Source organism: Anas platyrhynchos, chromosome 1 (assembly GCF_047663525.1).
Source record: "Anas platyrhynchos isolate ZD024472 breed Pekin duck chromosome 1, IASCAAS_PekinDuck_T2T, whole genome shotgun sequence".
In the NCBI taxonomy this organism is placed as follows: domain Eukaryota; kingdom Metazoa; phylum Chordata; class Aves; order Anseriformes; family Anatidae; genus Anas; species Anas platyrhynchos.
Genome location: NC_092587.1, coordinates 59919006 through 59937999, shown reverse-complemented (window position 1 = coordinate 59937999; position 18994 = coordinate 59919006). Strand labels below are relative to the sequence as shown.

General features: G+C 47.6%; 1 protein-coding gene and 1 long non-coding RNA gene across 12 annotated transcripts in view; one reads left to right on the top strand and one right to left on the bottom strand.

Moving 5' to 3' along the window:
• Nucleotides 1-465, bottom strand: part of AKR1D1 (aldo-keto reductase family 1 member D1) — a 33753-nt gene extending 33288 nt beyond the window's left edge. Inside the window, exon 1 of the mRNA XM_027448117.3 lies at nucleotides 193-465. Within this exon, the coding sequence (XP_027303918.1) occupies nucleotides 193-285 (93 nt within the window). The 5' untranslated portion in view covers nucleotides 286-465. The remainder of the gene's footprint in view (nucleotides 1-192) is intronic.
• Nucleotides 1-18994, top strand: part of LOC101797243 (uncharacterized) — a 29652-nt gene that overhangs the window by 977 nt on the left and 9681 nt on the right. Inside the window, exons 1-4 of one of the 11 annotated variants that reach the window (XR_005269567.2) lie at nucleotides 6440-7249; nucleotides 7641-7715; nucleotides 7970-8131; nucleotides 10829-10954. The exons of 2 other annotated variants lie outside the window; for them this stretch is intronic. This is a non-coding gene — a long non-coding RNA (uncharacterized lncRNA). Of the gene's footprint in view, nucleotides 1-6439; nucleotides 7716-7969; nucleotides 8132-8186; nucleotides 8911-10828; nucleotides 10955-13816; nucleotides 14665-14701; nucleotides 17387-18994 lie in introns of those variants that run through there. 8 more of the 11 variants (XR_003494567.3, XR_003494536.3, XR_003494634.3 and 5 more) reach the window with 8 other exon arrangements.

Here is an 18994-nt window from a genome sequence, read left to right as displayed (position 1 = left end):
CCACCTTTCCTCCTCTGCGCGTTGCCGGTGCTCTTAACAGAAGTCGGGCTTTTTTTTCCTTTTTTTTTTTTTTTTTTTTTCTCCTCCTTTAAAGTTTGCGCGGAAAGGAGCAAAAGGCAAGCCGGGCGCGGGAGGGAGGAGAGGAAAGGAGCAGGAGGGCAGCTCCCCACCTGCCCCGGGACCCGGACTTACTTTCTGGGGGTCGGCGTAGGTGCCCAGCCCCAGCAGCGGGATGCTGTTCCCGTCGCTCAGCGGGACGCGGTGGCTCTCGGCCGTCAGGTTCATCGTGCCGCCAGGTAGGGCTCCCCGCACGGCCGGGCGGCGCCGCTCCGCAGCCAGCCCCCTGCGCCCCGACCCACCTCCGGGGGCCGAGCTCCGAAGTGGCCGCTGCCGCCGGCCGGGAGAAGCCTTTTTGGGGGGCTGAGCCACCACGTGTGCCCGTCGCAGCCCCGCACCGCGCCCCGCTCCGCACCGCCCCGCGCCCCGCCCCGGCTCCGCGGACACCGGCGGCCCCCGCGCACCGCCCCGGCAAGGCACGGCTCGGCTCGGCTTGGCTTGGCTTGGCTTGGCTTGGCACGGCTCGGCCCCTCCGGGTCGCGCCGGGCAGCGGCTGCTCCGTGGGAAACTCGGGGCGCGCCGCTGAGCGCGGAGCCGCCCGCGCCCAAGGGGGTCGGGGGCTCCCCGAGGCTTCCCCGGCTTTGGGATCGCGGGTTTGGGGAGTTTTCCCGCGGAGGGGTGAGGCTGGTTTTAAAAGGAGTGGGGCTCGCTTGGTGTCTGCCCCGGGTGGGGGCTCCCCTCCTGCCCGCAGGTTGGTGACTGGTGTTTTAGGGGCAGGGAGGAATGAAGAAAATCCCAGCCGGCAGGGTGGTGAATTGTTCCCCTGCCTCAGTGTGAGTCCCAAATTACAGTTCCTCGCAGTCTAATTCTGCGCCACGGTGGAAAAAAATGTATGCGTTTCCTATTGCTGCTCTCCCTGAAGGGGACAATGCTCCTTGTGAAATCCAACCCACAGCTCTTGCTGTCCTTTCCGACTCCCAATCCACCCGGGGCTCAGCTTTTGCTCCGTGCTGCAAAGATCTTCCCTGTCCTGAGCCAGCTACTTTGTGTCCTGCAGCTGTGCTGTGCTGAGCTCTTCTCATCCTGTTTTGAAACGTATGGCTTTCCATATCTTCCTAGTTCCACCTGAAGATAAGCCCTCAGAGATTATATCTTGGCCATAGCAATATCCTTCACCTGGGAGGTTATTTTCACTCTTATACCCCTAGCTTTCTGTGAGTGTTCAGCAGGTCTGCAATTCAACGAGGGGTTCATGGATCCATCACGTAAGCTATCTTCGCAGGGTTCTTGAAATCAATAGGTAGGTGCTAGTTTGCATTTGGGGAAAAGGTAGTGACTGTTAACACTGGAGATCTGAATGAAGAACACCATGCTAAGAGAGCCTTTTAGATCAGTGTTACAGGTTGGACACCTTCAAGAGTCTCCAGTGGAGATGGAAAAAATGCTGCTTTTTCTGGTAGGAGCCTACCAAGCAGCTCGTGACTAAGTGCAAACCCACTAGATCCCTGCTAGATAGCATGTGCAGTGCTATAGGACAAGGAGAGCACAACGTGGTGTAAAGTGCTCCTTGGGGAGTGAATCTAGCATGGCCAAGGCTTTTCTGACCACCTGCACAACGTACTGCGAAGATCTAGCTGTATGGTGGCCAAGTTATCATCTTGGGGAGCAAAGCTGGGACAAACTGCAGCCTGCCTGTGGGCACTGTAGGCAGCTTGGACCTGCTGAACCCCATCCCACGTTATCATAAGCTGCGGGTACCTGGGAGTGCAGGGGTTCCCACGGGCTAGGGAGGAAGGGAACCCAGTGACCTCCTCCATGCCTTCCCAGCATAACTGGCTGCAATTTGCTTGCTGCAGGAGAAGCTCTTATCTCCCCTCTCTGTGACAGCCATGTGTATGTGTACCATGTGTTTGGGGGAGGACAAATCGATGCCAGCGTGCGGAACAGTCTGCCACAGCACTTAGCTATAGACCTACTTCTGCCCTGCTTCCAACAGGGACCAGCATGGAGCGAGATGGAAGTGCTGTGAGTAGAGAAGTCTGAGGTGGCAGAGGGCATCTGGGGACCCCTCCATCCCCAGTCCCCAACTGGTATCCCCTGAAGAAGCCCCATTGTCCTGTGAGTGGTTCCTACCCCTGAGCTCCCACACTCCAAGCCCACCTGAACACTTTTCCAATCATTCCCCCTAATCCAACAATTTGTGGGGGATTTATGGCACCACTTGCTCATTTGCCTTGGGGTGCCCAAGGGCACAACCAGCTGGATCATCTGCTCTGGCATCAGAGCTATGCATGCGCTGAGCTGTGTGTGACCCCAAACTGTGCCTGTGGTGCCTGTACATGAAAAAGTGCAAGGAGCACCAACAGCTGGGAAAGGGGGGCTGATGGACTTGCTGTAATTCACAAAAAAATGAGCTGGGGCAGGAGAACATCTCCAACTTCTAGGAACGGTCAGGAAAAGTGGTCTGCCAGGAGAGCCCGGCAGCCCCAGGGCCCCCTGCGCTGCGAGCCCCCGGCACTCGGTGCGGTGGGGGTTTCCGGCAGCCCCCGGGCAGCAGGCATCAGCTGCCTCTCTTCTGGTTCACTGCGAGCCCGGTCCTTGTAAAATTCAGCCCATGTGCTGGTTGGAGAAATCGCAGCGAGGTTTATGAGTCCTCCCCCAGCCCTGGCCAATAGCGAGTAGCGTGAATGCTTTTACACATGCAACTTCTTAATTCCCATCGCAGCTCCGGCTCCCTGCCCTACTGTTTTAATGCCTGCACAGATCTTATAATAAAACCCGGGAAACAGATAGGAAAATGTATTTTTTTTTCCCCATTTACATCTGAGTTACTAGCTTGAAATAGCCTCATTGCACAAAACCTAGAAGTACTGGTGGATTTTAGCTCGATGATGAGTATCCTTTAAAGAACAAAGGAAGCTGAACAATGCAGTCCAGAATCCTTTGGATATAATTCTCATTAGTAACAATTAATGCTAGCTGTTCAGGGAAGTATAGTTCTCGGTTTCAGGGCTTAAATGACTTAACCAGACTTTTTACGAGGACGCTGTATCTAGCAACTCCAACTGAAAAACAATGCAAGTTTCTGGAGGCAGAGCTTTGGCTGCTGGTTGTTGTTGATCAGCAACTATTCAGGAGCTTTTATAAAACGCAGATGTGATCTTAGCTCTTTCTCTAGGAAACAAAAACAATGAGGTTTCAGCCTGGCTTTAGGAGCAAGTAATGAGAATTACCATCCTATCGGCACAAGTTCGAAGCCTCCAGCAAGGCTTGTAAAGCACACAAAAACACCTTAAAAAGGCAACTAAGGTATATTCATGATTCCTGGATTGATGGTGCAGTTTTATAGCTCCATTAGTCATCTCAGACCAGTAAAGAATGGGGTTTTGAAAAGCAGCAGCTTATACTTAAATGCTTTTGTTCCCCTGTACATACACGCAACAGGTAATGATTTCATACAAGATCTTAAAGGAAAAGTGGATCAGACAGCTGAGGTTTCTTCCTGTTAAAGACAGCAGAAATCTCAGCTAAAGAAAGTGCTTAATGTCCCCTTTAGCCAAACAAAGTTTGTCAGCAGTCTTTTAAAGGAAAGAGATCACCCCTTTTCTCATTTTGCACTGAATTGCTGAGTATCCTGGGAAAAAAAAATACAGCCTCCCTAGATTTCGGGAGATGAAAGATGGAAATGAGAAAGAATTGTTGACTGGAGAGGACGAGCATTTGGGTTTTGTGTTTTTTTTTTTTCTGAGATTTGTGGGCTGCCGTTCCTTTTTCTTTTTTTAGCAAGCTGATGTTTTGGACAAGGGAAGATGTTAAAAATAGCATTCTCTTGGATCTTGTAAATTCATGTGTGTTTACACACTGCAGATTAGATTAGTGAGTTTCTAGAGGTTAGTGACCTGTAGTGCCTAAAAAGTTAGCTTTCTTAGAAGGAAACTGGGAAGTGTTTTTATAATACATGGGCTTCTCTATTAGACAAAAAACGCATGTTGCTACACCGTTTCTATTTTCTGTATGAGCTGTGCTTCACGATGTGCAATTATCTGCTACAATGCATACTCTGCATGTGTTTTTGGTTAGAATTTCTTAAAACATGGTCTTAAAGTCTGCATATTTTCAGGCTAGTCCTTTAATAGCTCATATAAAGTAACATGCATCCATTGTGCTTGTGGGATATCTATTTATAATGTATATTTACAACTATTTAGCTTAGAGGTTTTAGTAGCACGTGTCAAGACCAATATTTCTTTTCCCTTTACCTCACTAAATATGATTAACTAATACATATAAAGAGAAACTTCCAATCTCTCTTCTTAACTCTAAGAAATGTCTGTATAGTGTTTTGTAGGTGAACTAGAAATGAAATGAGATTTTTTTTCTTACCACTTTTTTTTTTTTTTTAAGTATGGAAAAAAATGGTCTAAATTGAGCTGGAAAATGCTTTCTATCTGGAAAAAAAAAAAAAAAAAAAAAAAAAAAAGGTTCAGCATCTACTAATTCCGTATTCTCAGCTTGTTTTTATCTTCCTGTATGCCATGGTCTAGTTCTCAAGGACAGCCAGCGAGATGAGCGATACCTTATATTGCCCGGGTAATTTCCTTGCTCAGTGGCCAAGGGTTTTCTCGTATGGGAGCGTTCACGATCTTTTCCCTTTGATCGTGTTTGTTGCACAATGAGACTGATTACAGCTGGGATAACAGCCTGGGGTTTGTTGGGAAGTGCCATATAATGGGCTTTCTTAGGAGTTTCTATGCAAACACTTTTCCTCTGCCTCCCACTGTTGCATATAAACTACTTCGCAAACAATGAAATACTTAAGTGACTTGTTCTGGTTTATTTAAATAATTTTTATGTCTGTGAAGGATTTGGTTTGGATAAGTTCTGCCTTGGAGCCCTGAAGTTTTCTTTCAAATGGTGTCTGACTTACAGCTCTGTAGTACTGGCAGTATAATACACGTGTGCTTTTGCTGAAACTTTTCACTGCAAGACCCAGAAAGCAATGCATAACCTCCAAAAACCTCAGCTGGCCCCATTTTTCCAGCACTGGTACAGCACTTGTGCTGGATCTGTAAGGAGAGCATGAGGAGAGGGAGAAAATGTGCCTACCACTTGTGCTGTGGAGAGAATTAGGAAAATACTTGATGGCTGGGCCACTGATCCCTTCTGCTTCCTATAAACGCGCTGTGGCTACAGCTGTGATAAAAGGGAAATTCCTAGGTATCCTTGACGCTGTTCCATTGCTCTCAGTAACGCTGGAAAAGTCAGTCAACTGCTGGGCTTGATTGCGCCCAGGGCACAGGAGGAATGCCAGCAGCTGCTATGCATTATCCTCTGGCTGCTCCCAGTGACTGCAGGGCTGCGCTTGCACCCGGCCAGGCACGGGGGCTTCCCGGGGGCTGTTCCCACCATGGCCATCCTGGTTTGTCCCCGTTCCCCTCGGAGCTGGCGTGGAGCCCGGGGGATGCTCTACGAGCATGAATGAAAGAGGCAGTGGCCATGCAGGATGGCTTGACATCTCCGCCTGGTCCCCTTTGGGTTGGTTTGGCAGAGCATCACCCTCTGGGGTCTGGGAGCTGTCAGGGGAGGGAAAGAGGTGCTCTGTTTGCAAAGGCAATCCTTCTGATCCTCTGGAAAGGTAATCCTTCTAGTCCTCCAGCGTCATTTATGTGGAGGCACCGTCTCGTGAGCCTGCAGTCTTTCAGGCTCTGTCCCTGTGCTTGAGTTCAGCTAGCTGGGCTCGCAATGAATCAAGCCAGAGACAGCTTATTTTTTCCCAGGTCTGTTTACTGATGCTATCACTTTCTTCTAGCAACAGTATCTCAGTTTCTGCTCCAGACTGTCTCTGCTGCAGCACTTGCATGACCCTGAAGCCGGTGAGCACCATTTCTCAGCTCCCCAGGCAAAGGTCAATATCTGCATGGTGGCCTCTGGATTCTTCAGATACCAGCCCTCGTCATGTGGGGAGGCATTAACCTTTGGCCCTAAGTAAGCGTCCTCATATCTCACCTCATTTAGTCTGGCTGGCTATTTGATCCTGCCCGATATAACGATCTTCCCTTTGATATCCTGCAAATCCAAGCCCTGTCTTGAGGATTTCCAGTATGCCACCCACCTGATGCTGGTGGAAAATACTTAGTGCATTGCACCCAGCTCTGAATAAGCCTTCGTAGAAGGAGCTGCAGGAGAAGATGTGGCCGTGCCTCACAGACCCTCCTGCTGACAGAGGCCAGGGGCTGGGGGAGCAGTGGTAGCTTCTTCCTTGTCAGGTCTCTTCTTTATCAAAAAGAGCAATAGCCACAGTGGGAAGAAGTTCATGCCTATATCGAGTGGCTAAAGTGTTTTTTTTTTTTTTTTTTTTTTTTTTTGGGGGGGGGGGGGAGGTTGTGGTTTTGTTATTGTTTTGTTTGTTTTGCTTTGCTTTGCTCCTGATTCATTGCAGGTGACTCACTGAGAGGACCTTGTCTCCACTTGAGTCATTTATTTCAAATTATGCTCTTGGGACAAGCATGAGATCTTACCATCAGATAAGAAGCATCATCAGATCTTAACATGTTCCCCCAACTTGAGGTTTTCCTTGCCTCCTCTTCATACAGAGCTGGGTTGGGGGCTCCCCTTATCTCTGTGCTGCACTACTCTTCCAGCCGTCTCCTTGGTTTTCCTTGCAGGTAACTTAACACGTTTCTCTTGGGTCCACCTTAGGGCTGCACGTTAGGTCTTTTCAGTTCAGCTCCGATGAGCTATCATTTTACTTCCTTGTGATGAACAAATAGATGTTTTCTGTGTTACCTGCTTTAAGAGTCTCGCTGGCATGTTGCTTCTTTCCTTGCCTCCAGCAACAAGCAGACACGTCTGACTAATTGCAGCAGAGCCACACAGGCACCTTTGTTGCAACTGGGGCAGCGTGCTAAAATGAACAAAATTTTTCCATGGCATAACACCTGGCAAAAGGTGTCGAGATAAAATAGCAGGATATAAGCACTTGCAGGCTTTTTTCCCCATCTTGTGCTGTTCCAAAGGGTGAAAGCAATGCAGGCTTGGAGATGAGGCTGCCAAAGTGTCCAGTCCCCATTGATCACAGCACTTACAGCCTCAGATCCCTACGGTGGTGGCTCTCCCTCTGAAGTACATCTCACCTGGGCCAGAGCCAACCTCAGGAGGAGGAAACTGTTGGTTTGGAAAGAGACCCCTGCAGGTAAGGCCTGACAGCCTGCTGGTTTCTTTGCTTGCAGGTATTTCCTGTGAATGCCTTAGGAATAGGCAGCATTGCAGGCTTTGCTGGTGCCTCCTGGAAGTGGGAAGAAATGGGGAATTTAGAAGAATAGGCTTCCAGGCAGCCCACTGATGCATTTCAGTCTACCTGTGTGCTTTTTAAAGTGTGCCAGGGTGCTGTGAAGGACTGGAGAGACTAGGTTTTGTGTGGGCTAGCTTTTTCCTGCAGCTGGCATGCCAGAATAACTTTTGTGTGCTGAAGTGGCCCATCTGGGCAGCTGGGGAAGAGTGTCCCTGTATATATGTATGAGTTTTATCTGGGCTGGCTGGACTTACAGCTGTGTTCACTTTCTCGTTCTGTGTTTATCACCAAGGTGCCGCTCACTGACCACAAGGGTTTGTCCTCTCAGCTGAGAACAACCATTCCTTTTGTCTGCTTTGCAGTGCAGGTAAAGACCAAACCAAACCCAAACCCACCTTTTTTTCATTTTCTGCTTTTCTTTTCCTGTGTTGCCGTTCAATTTTTAATGTTCACATGTACATTGGAAAATTGGGAAATCTCTAGGTGCATTGTGTAACACGCTTATCATATTCTGCCAAGCACTGCCAGCCTATCGCCAGTCTTCCAGGCTAGCTTGCTCATTTGAACCTCATTGTCAGGTTTATTCAAGCTTAGGCTTGAGTTATCTGCCTTTTATTAAAGGTCTGTCCTTTCGCTCTACCACATTCCCATGCCTTGTGCCATCTCGTGTGGGGAAGCAGCACGCCGCCCTGGGCTCGAAAGCCTCCTCTCTCCAAGGACTTGTGCGGCATCTCTGCAAATCAAGTGGTAGCAGTCCAATTTCAGGTTAGGAAATGGAGGCAGGTGAGCAATTCCTCGTTTGCGTAAGAGTGGAAAAGCGGGGGGAGGAAAAGCTGGGGATGGAACCCAGAGGAGCTCATGGCCTGCCTGTCATAACAAGAAAGGGGAGCTTGCAGCAACTTCTTTTTTCTGAGAAGATCTATTAAATCTTCTGTAATTACTTTAGTAAACATTAATAGGTGGGGAAATAATGGACAAAATGTTCTTTTCTAGATCCCACAAGTTACTTAGTGTCTGTCATAGCCACAATGGATTAACAGTGGCCCTAGGGTAGGACCGTATCATTAACGTTTTATTAAGCGTTTTAAAACCAATTAAAGAAACATTGCCAAATTAAGCTTTTTAAAATTTTGCAAAGTAATTTTCTTCTGTTGTTGGCAAAGCACCTTTGAAGTGTTTGATCCTGAAACTTTTAATCGTTTTGAAAAAAAGTAGCTACGTAAGCTCTTCTGATGCTGGCCCCGTACGCTGACAGCAATTCAAGTTGTGCGCATGCTCTTGTGGGAAGGCAACAAAAAATGTTCTAAAATGGAAAGTTATTTTTTCTAGTGTGTTTAATGCATAGGTGTATTTTAAATCTTACTTGTAGTCTCATTAAGTGACTTTTTAGACAGGAAGTTTTGGGTTCTCCTTCCACTTTGACAATGTGTCTTTCAGATAGTCCTTCCTGAAAACTATCAAGTCTCCAAACTGAGAGCTGAGACAATACCTTTGTCAGTGTAATAAAAATCATTGAATAGTCTGTAAGTCTGATTTCCACTGACGTGGCATGAAAAGACAAGGTAACATTTCACATATATTGTTCTGCTTATTGTAGACATGGGTGTAAAATGCTTTTTTTTTTTTTTTTTTTTTTTGGCCCCTGTGTGGCTCATTGTTTAAGGCAGAAAGGAGACAAGTGATGTAGATGCTGTTATAGTTGGCTTTCATAGGTAACTGTCTACTTGCAACAATATGATAAATATGTACAGAAACTACAGGAAAACATTGATGCTGGGGCATAGGATTTGCTTTGACTTGTACGCAGCTCAGAGAAAGGCAGACTGGGACTAAAAGGCTGGCGGCTGTCAGAGCCTTGGGCTCACCCCCTCTTCCCATGTTACAAACCTGTCCCTTGGGCTACAAACCTGGAAATAAAGTGAGCACCGCTGAGGTTACGGTGTTTGCTCAGTGCAGAATGAATTATGGTAAGGAGTGGCTTTTAGGACTAGATGTCTTCATTGTGATGATTTCCTTCATGTTTTGATTTTGAAACAGGAATTGCTTTTGTTGGGATCAAGCAAAATGGACTGTGTGTGTGTGCTCTTTTTGCTGCCCCTTGTCTCTCTGGGAAGTGGCTGGTTTCATCCACCCTTAACCCCCTGCCTGTGCTTGTTCCTTGTCAGATCCATCCATGTCTCTACTTCTATACATTTTTTTAGTGGTTATTGAAGTTAAAACTGCAGGACCCTTGCTCTTTAAGAAGGAGCCCATCAGGGCACCCCCCAGGCTGCTTTAGCATCCTTTGAAGGACAGAAGCATCTCCTTGGCACCTGGAGCCCCTTGGATGTGGTTCACCTACTGGCGGGGCTGATACGTGTCTGGGGGATGCCACAAGGCTGGACTGAGAGCCTTGGCGTGCCCAGCTGGCACCCAGCAGGACCATTTCTTCGACTCCCTTCAGTATAAATCCTTCTCTCCATAGCACTTCATCTGGTGTGGTGAACACGCATGGTTTTTCTCTCCTCTTTTCCCTGAGGAGGGCGGGGGGAGCCTGGTGTGGGCAGTGCAGCGTTTCTGTTTGCTCCGGTTATTTCAGAAACAAACCTAAAAACATATGTTCGTTTCAGTTCGTTTATGTGACAGAAGCAAGGCTGAAGAGATAGGCCTGGAAAGGGGAGCTGAAACCTCCCTCAGAGCCGCGCTGTGCTCAGGGATCCTGTTACATGGAGTTTACTGCAGGCTGGTGTTTAAATTTCACTACAGCCTGCCCCACCATTGTATTTTTAAAGGTCCCTTTCTTTAATAAATCTCTTATTTTTGTCTCCTCCTTTCTTCACTTTCTCCTGTTTTTCCCTTCTGGACTATCTCCAGAACTGGAGATTTTTTTTTGGAAATACCCTCTGTTCTGCAGAAATCATCATATATACACTACAGAAACACATTTGTACAAATGCTCATAGTCCAGTTTTTCATCTTATCTAAATTCTTGTTGCGTTGCATGCTGTTCCCTTGCTCCACAATTCTTCCCTACACTTCCACGACTCTGAAGGCAGCCTGTGCCCCTGAAATAGGTATGTGTTAATAAGGCAACAAGGGGGATTGGCAGGAAATGGCAATGGAAGATTTTCTCATGAAAAAGCCAGAATTCGCACGTCTGGTTTTCATTCTTCATCAAAGCAAAAAGAGAGTTTTATGGATGCTGGTAGGAAGAAAGCTGGGGAGATTCCAGCAGATAATGTCCTGACTGGTGGGGACAGAGGTGAGGGGACAACCAATTTTGAGTCTCAGCTCGGGCTGCCCCTGGATGCAGAGCTGACCTCCACCTCTGTGAGTTTGCCTGCTCTGCCGGTCTTCAAAGAGCTGGAAAGGGGTTTTTGTTACTGTGGTTGAGCTATTGAAATGTGATTATGGTAGCCAGGGAAGCTCTAGGTTAGCCATCGTGGTGTGAAAAAACTGATATTATTGATAGGAAGTACTCCCTCTTGCTCTTCTTCCTAGTGACGTTGGTGGGAATCCAGCTGTAAATTTCAGTGGGAGCAGGATCCAATGCCTAAACCATGATGAATCCCTCTGGTAGCTGCAGACTGAAAACCATCCCCTCAGCCACTTCTGAAATATCTGTATGTAAGTAAAAGTGATCAGAGTCCTGTTTGTTTCCCAGCAAATGCATTTGCCATACTGTACCAATAAACTTTCCCGGATTTTATTTCTTAAAAATTTTAATTAAGAGGTCAGTTCTATTTGTGAACAAAGCTGTCTGAATGTAAAGTTAACAGAAAGCATCAGGGACTTTTACAGTTTTTCCCTGTGGCTGAGTGCTGCTGCAATTGCTTTTTAGAAAATTCTGTGCATATGATTCTTTTTTTATTAGAAAGTAAACAGAAAACACATGCCAAGTAGCCACTTCAAAAGGTCCTTGCTGCAATACCAGGGCTAGAGCCGCGCAGAAGTCTCCTTATGAAATGGGAAAGCAGGCAAGTTGCTTTCAGGTCTTTTGGTACAAAACCGCAGCTCCAGCCAGCTTAGTGAAAGGTTTACGAACCTTCTGGAGAGCCTCTGCTGCGTGTAATGAACCTACACTGATGTTTTGCTACTCCTCTGAAACTGTGTGAAACCCAAGAGTTTGAGGATTCAAACCAAGCAGAAAAGAAGGGAAGGAGCACTCCTAGGATGGGAAATCCTGGGCAAACACCTGCAGAAATCATGGGTGGCACTAGCAGAAAGGCTCTATGGAGGGATAGCCACCTCCCCAGCTTTTGACGAGGACATCTTACTTGTTCTGTGGCCAAAGTCAGCAAGTTGACATGATTTACCCAAAACAGAGGTGTGCCAGGAGCCCCCTACGACACGGCACAAGGTGCCAGCTCTGTGCATGGGGCAGGCTGCGTGGGTTTGGCAGACGCTCCAGGGGGAATTCTCTCTTTTGGGTGTCACTAGGGGCTTTGCCGTGGCCGTGCCGAGGTTAGCCTGGGCTAACATCCTGCTTTTTGGGCAGGATCTGTAGCTGGGGTATGGTCATTTAAGGTAGCATGGATATCCCTGTGCCTGGAGTGTTTTGCATCTCTTGCCCTGTGCCTGCTCCGCTTCTTGCACAGCGTGGCTTGTGCAGGATATCACCTTACCAGAACAACGCTTCTGAGATGCTGCTGTAACTGGAGATGCCCTGACCTTCCAGTCACACGCTAGCTCTTTCTTGTGCCAAAACAAAAAGGTAAGAAAATAGAAACTAAAAGTATAGAGCAACCACTGGGTATGTGTTTGCTTTGCTGATCCTGAGCCTGTAAATAGTCTGGTTCACCAGCAGTGTTTCTGTTTGGGGTTTCTGCCTCATTGCTGCTTGGTAACTGGCTTTGAAGATGCTTGGTGGTTTTCTTTGCTTTTTCAAGGGAGGGAGAAGGAAGATAAGAGTGGGTTGACTGCAGCTGTCAGAGGCCAGTGGGGCAGGAGGCACAGCTCACTCTCCACGTGTGGAGGCAGTGTGGTGCCCAGGCAGGGCTGACAGTGAGCATGGGAGAGGAGCAAAGCACAAAAAACAGCACGCATTCATATGGCCAGGTCTTCCCTAGGCTGGCCTGCAGCACTCTGTTCCCAAAACACATCCTTAGGCAAGGCTGTTTGTCCAGGTGTCTGTGAGAAGAGCTGCACACTTTTATTTAGAGCTGTGCATTCGAACATGTTTCCAGTGAACTAGTGCAAGTGCCTGTCCTCTTATTTCATTAGGATACTAACTTAATTACTTTTTTCCCACAAAATAATTGGCTTGTGAGTTACTTTAGCTCAGAGCTAAACTAAGATTAATTAAGCTAAACTAAGATTAAACTAAGATTAAGACTGAGATTAATACACCGTTTTCACACCTCCTCGCACACGTTTGTGATATGGTATTTGAACTCGTAGAAAACTCTGTGTGAACAAAGCTTGGGAAACCGTGGTTCCTTTTCAGAAGGGTGAAGAGGAACTGATTTCCCTTGTACCACTGAGGCTTTTGTGGACTTCTTGCAAAGCGATCCCCAGGCAGTCTCAGCTGTGTCTCACAGTTCCCAGGCTCCTTCCCATGGTATCAGCATTGCAGTCTCCTCTAGCGGTTCCCAAGCTTTTTGCTTGCGACCTCTTGGAGAACAAATGCATGCTTCTCTGTTGAAAGAGGCAAGGATGAAGGCATGGAAATTTCTGACGCTTGCAGTTTAATTTCAGAGTTCAAATTTTAGAGGTGCATTTTGTGAAATAGGTAGGAGGCTGTTGAAGCCAAAAGGAAATCCCTGGAACATTAGCTTGTACGGGAGGGTGGCTTCTTGCATGCCGCAGCATACGAGGAGCCCTTGTGATAGTCCCACAGCTCTTCTGGAGCTGCCTGCTGGAGAGATGCTGCTTTTGTAACTGCCTTTTGGGTACAAGAGAGCTTATTTCTGTGAGAAGCAGAGCCCTTTTCGTGCCCACCGAGTCTTTAAACCAAGCAGCATGAACCCTAAGCGATGCAGCATGACTTCCAGGTTCCGTGATATGCATGGGTGATTTTGCCAGCATTGTTCACATGAAGTGGCCAGAGAAGCGGGGGAACTTCGCATGCAGCAGTTCCCCTCTGAATTGTCCCACGATTGCCGTCCCACTGGACCACCCCGATGCAGAATACAGCAGCCGTTCATTAACGCAGAACAGAGATCCGGGGCTGGCCATAGGAAGCAAAAGCCCTAAAGCACACTGCAGTATCCTTGTTCTCCCTTCACAAAGCTGCTCTGTGTTAAACTATGGTATCGACCCACACTGGCGCACAAATGCCTTTCGTCAGGGGTTTGCACGCTGTGTTATACGAGGCTTCAGTTAAAAAACAAACAGCCAGAACCTGATGTGGTGATTTGCTGCTTAATGGTATCGGAAGTGGGTTTTGATCAGGGAAGAAACGGGAGGACCATGCCCTACTGCAGTGCCAGAGGGAGCGGGGTGCTCGGGTGCCGTAGCGGTCTCACGGTGGCTGCAGAGGCGATGGGGTATTCCGAAATCTTGCTCTGACGTGGCTCTCCCAGAATGCAGCCCGCAGATCCTTGTATGTTTAATAAGGTGCTAAAGCAGAACTCAAAATGTTCATTCACAGTCTCCTGTTCTGGATCATTTCATTGACCATCTGGTGTTGATTTTTTTTTTTTTTCCTTTCTTAAAGATGCTTTGCATCCTGTGCATTACTTTCTGTTTACCCTTTGGGCCCCAGCCTGGCAGAGTGCCTGGGAATGTGCCTGATGTTCTGTCCCTTCCCAGCCCAGCAAAACACTGAAGACGGTGCGTGGTGATAAGCCGTCATCTTCCCGCTCCCACCTCATCCTACCACCTGCTAGGGGAGCCTTTGGGTGGAGGCTGGGAGAAGGATGGGAGAGTTTGTACAAACAGCATTTTTCTTCCCAGGGAGGATTTTAGTGCTTGTTTTTGTGCCTTGCTCAGATTTGCATTCTTGAATACTGATAGCAGCTGGGCATCGAAGTGGTAGGAGAGAGAATTGTTCAATGGGAAAAAAAAAAAAGTCCATTCATGGGTCCAAGCAGAGCTGCACTTTGACACTGAGAGCTGAAAGACTTTCCATCTGAACCTCCTTTTTTCCCCACATGTTAGTGCCACTGCTAAAATGCAGTCATGTTGCGCACTGTGATGATTCAGTTCGTTTGCTTAGCTGGAGGAAAAAGGAAAACTCCCCGCTTTCTGTAGTGACTGGAGTGAAAGGGCACATTTAAACCTGAGGAAGAGCTGGCAGCTGCGGAGGAAATCTGCTGGAAGGCAAAACCCAGGGAACTGCAGTGAGGGGAGGTTTTTAGTATGCCTGTGTATGCATGCATGGGAAAAAGAGAGTGGTAAGAAGGACCCAATGCCCACCACGTTCAGTTGGGGAGAGAACGCAGAGCCGGCCATCGTGACAGGCAGACTTGGGAGCAGGTTTTAATCTCTTGAAGGACCTGGTGTCAGTTGCTGTGGGTGGACATTTGTCCCGTGGGCACCCACTGCCAGTGCTGGGTGCCCATTGTGGCCAACTTCAAGCTACAGAGCCACGTGCTTCTGTCCCATGGCTGGTCCCCTCAGTTCTGCCCGCAGAGGTACCTCGGGAGGGCATGCGCCTGGGCTTACCCCCCTGCTCTGAGCGGCCTTCGCTGTGCTGGCACGGCACTGCTGCGTAAGCTATTAAGTTAAATCAGCTTAACTGTTTTTAGTTTGTTTAAATGGCCTTTTACGGTGCTGTGAGTACATTGTTCTTAAACCAAATCTTTTCATTGCGCTTATCTGGACGTCTTTAGTTTTGTCATGCTGATGAAGTTCTTACTCGATTTATTTAGCCAGTGTGTATGTTGCCTAATGGTATGTTGTCCTCTGCTCTGGGATCCTCTTTGGTTCAGGTGGTACCACAGCTTTTCTAGGAAGGAAGCCGGGATTTCTCTGGTCATCGGGGTGCATTTGCATTTGCTCACTGTTTATCTCTGTTTATCTCTGTTTGTATTACGCTGCCATCCATGGTACTCCTGCACCTGTCCTGTGTTTGTGTGGTGCCCAAACCATGACACCTCTGTAGCTTGTGGTTTGTGTGGGAGATGAAAAGCCCCACAGGGAATGGCTGGAGATTGTTATAAGGATCTCAGTGGTGCATTTTGTTCTCCTAAATGAAATTCCTGTCACAGGCCTTTCTATACGCTGAAGCACAGGAATCCTTCTGAAAGTGCCTTCACTCCCTGTGTGTTTATTTTCAAAGTCCTTCAGGTTTTGTTTGTCTATTTTGTCGTGTCCAGTTTCTTATCTGATGCCTTCTGGTTACCTTTCTAACTCAGAGACAAAGTCCAAAGAAAGATTGGCATCTACTTACGGAGGGTGGCGTTGGCAGAGGAATGGATTATCTCTGCCCCCTTTTTGATCTGAATATTGTCCTCATAAAACAACCCCAGCTGAGGTCTGAAAGAGTTGCATTTCCTGCAATGGTTGTTGTCACAGTCCCCAAATGGAATATATGTCATCTAAAATTAAGGGACAAGACTGCTGCCCTGTGGAGCTGTGGCATATCAGGGGTGATAGGGCCGTGAGGTGTATTTAGTAGGAGAATCGATTGCTGGCAAATGTCCCTCAGGGTCGCTTTCAAGGACGCCCAAGGATCAAGGTCCCACGTCATGCCCAGGCACTCCGCCACACTGCTTCATCATCCCTACTGCTGGAAAACAGGCCTTCAAGCTTCACATGGATCTTCCCATCATTTAAGGACTATTACTTCTTACCCTATCCCCCCAAAATCATTGTGTATGCTCTCTGTGTGCTCCGTCTGCTTTAACATTGAGTGTTCGTGTTTCAGAGAGCACGCAGAAGCAAAGAAAATGAACTCAGGCCTCAGAAGGTGACTTACAAGTCTTTTTGGCTGAGCAGGGGCTTGACTGGAAGGCAATTATACCATGCCAATATGGTCTTAATGCACCTCAGGGTGTCCTGTCTGCTGGTATTTAATGAGTGGCAGTGCATGGACACTGCAAAAGGAGTACAAGATGTGTTACAAAGCAGCTGTTCCCTTATAACACGCTTGTGATCTGCTATGTGGTTGGAGCAAGGCCCAGCAGTGACGGAGGCCTCGTTCAGGTGAGGGTGAACAACCTCGAGTGCATAACAGAGAATGTGAAATATGTGAGCACAGCAAGAGAACAGACAACCTTGTGGTGATTGTTAATGGTTGTGTCCAGGTAATTAGCATGGTGAGTTATTTACAATACTCCCTGTTGGTAGAGAGAGTCCCACAGTAATGTTAATGAGGGGGGACAATAAATAGTGAGGAGGCAAATGGTGGTTGCTTTAACTGGAGACCATACCAAAATCTTCTCCAGGGCCATTTAGTTGGCTTTCCTGACACTCTACTTGTGCAGAATTTACCTCAGCTCTCAGCTGCTTCTTCCATTTCTGCTGTAAGTGACCGAGGTGATGGTGGCGATGTCACTCTAGTGGGCCATGATGCAAGGTGCAAGCATGTTTTAGTCTCGGGACACAAACACACGTCCCAAACAGGCACATCTCCTCAAACACCTTTTCAGGTGCCTGAACAGCCCTCTCCAAGAGGCCGTGCAACTGCAGATTTTTCCATGTTTTACCGAAGCGGCAGGAAAGCAGTGCTTTCCGACAGCATTCCACAGCCATTGCTTTGATTTGGGAGAATTCATTTCCAAAAAATGTCTAGCGAGCTGAATAAAGCTGAATTAGCAAATCACAGATACCCAGAAGGAACAGTGTCCTGTTTATAAGGAAAGAGTGCGGTTACTGTGGTCAGACAGCCGGGCCGCAGGCCAGGTCATGCCTCCTAAGCATATTTTATCTCGCCTCATGTCACAGGCAGGATGTGGGGGATGTACGAGTTTCTCCTCTGAAAGGTGAGGGTGATTCACAGAGTGCAGGCTGGCGTTACTCCTGTGCCGGCTGCTTTGCCTTACACCAGCTTCTTCATGAAGGTATCGGAGGAAATCACCTCGGTGGCGCTCCCCATGCAGTCGGGGTGGCGAAGGCAGGCTGTGACCAGGCCTGAATGGACCCCTTCTTCTCAGCCAAGTACTACTGCTTAAGGTATGTGTCTGCTGGGTGAGCCGGGGTGTGACCGTCATGCTTAAACCACTTGTGGAGCTACCGTGGGCTGGAAACCACCGGGCTGGAGGCAAGGGCCCTGAGCGTCCTTGCTTGCGCTGCTCGCCCATGCTGCCCTGCCCTCACTGCTGATGCTGTGTGTGGATGGGAAGAGGCTCCCTGGGCTGCAGAAGCAGCTCTGCTCTGCTGGCTGGAGCTAAGGAGACGTCTAGTGGTGGTATTTCAAGATCCAGATCTCCCCGTAACTACAGGCATCTGTTTTTTTCTGCTGTTGCTGCAGCTTCCTCCAGAGTGATTTTGTGGAGGGCACAAGTGAGATTAGAAGTGCCTTGTGTCATGTTTCCCTTGAAAAAGAAACCCCTCAAATTCAATGATAGGATGTGGGTGAAGTTCAGCTTTCAGTCTGTGTGGGGATCCCTCTGTGACTGCAGGAGGACTTCCAGCTGCAGGAAAGGTGTAACTGGTACAAAACTGATGCTGTTGTCCTGACTTGGCCTGATGGGCTGTGTATGGCTTCTGCCTCTGTGCACCGAAATCCCAGATTTTAGGATTGATTTGAGCTCCACAGAATATGTAAGACATTTCTGGCTGTGGCAGCACAGTGAGACCCACTGCACAGCATAGGCACTGTCAAACTGGCTGCTGGTTTCTCAATTACATGTACTGATTTCTGTGGTCATATCACCTCTCCTCAGGAAGTCATTGGGGCCTTATCATGGGGTAAAGCTGAAAGAGACAGCACCATATCCCCCTTTTCCACACACTTACATGCTGCCAAGACTATAGCAAATGTATGTAGCTGCATGTATCAGTGCAACAAAATACAATAAATAAATAGTGAAAGATTAAGGGGGGATTGTTAATATTATCCTATTTTCTTTTAGGATTTACAAAGATTAAATATTCTGTAGTTGGTGGTAGGTTTGCTCTGAGGGAACGTGTCGGTGGGAAGATTGCTTTCTGGCAAAATGATCTTTGGGGCTGTGCCAATAACTGGTGGAGAAACTCAGGTGCAGCTCCCAAGCGATGGTTCTCCTGCTGAAGACCATTGCAACAGGCAGACACGTTAGTGTATTGCTGAACCTCCTCCTCTTTCTCCCCAGTCCAAGAAATGCATCATGTTTTCTCAATGCAAAGGAACTAATTACTTATTTTTCAGACTAATAAACCAAATGCAATGTATACATGCCCCCCTGATGTGTTCTGGAATTGCTGCTGCTGCAGTCACAGTAGGGGAGGATTTCGCTGCTGCTGTTGCTGTGTTTTTCTTGTGGCCCATTATTTAGACAAAGCTGTCTCTTGTTTCTCTCTCTCTCTCTCTTTTTTATTTTTTTTTTTATTTTTTTAGGCAGAGGGAAACTTCTGCTCTAGTTTGTTGGATAGTTTTCTTTTCTGAATCCCTTTAACTTATTAATTTCCTTGAGTGTTTCTTTCCTATTTCTCAATAATTCATTTTTTTTTTTTTAATTTCTTTTCCTTTTTTTTTTTTTTTTCCTTCCTTGAATGAGGAAACCTCCTCAAAACCAGTGGCCAGCAGAAAGACCTGGAGTAATAATCCTTCACTCCTGTCCATCTTCTTTATTTAGCCCA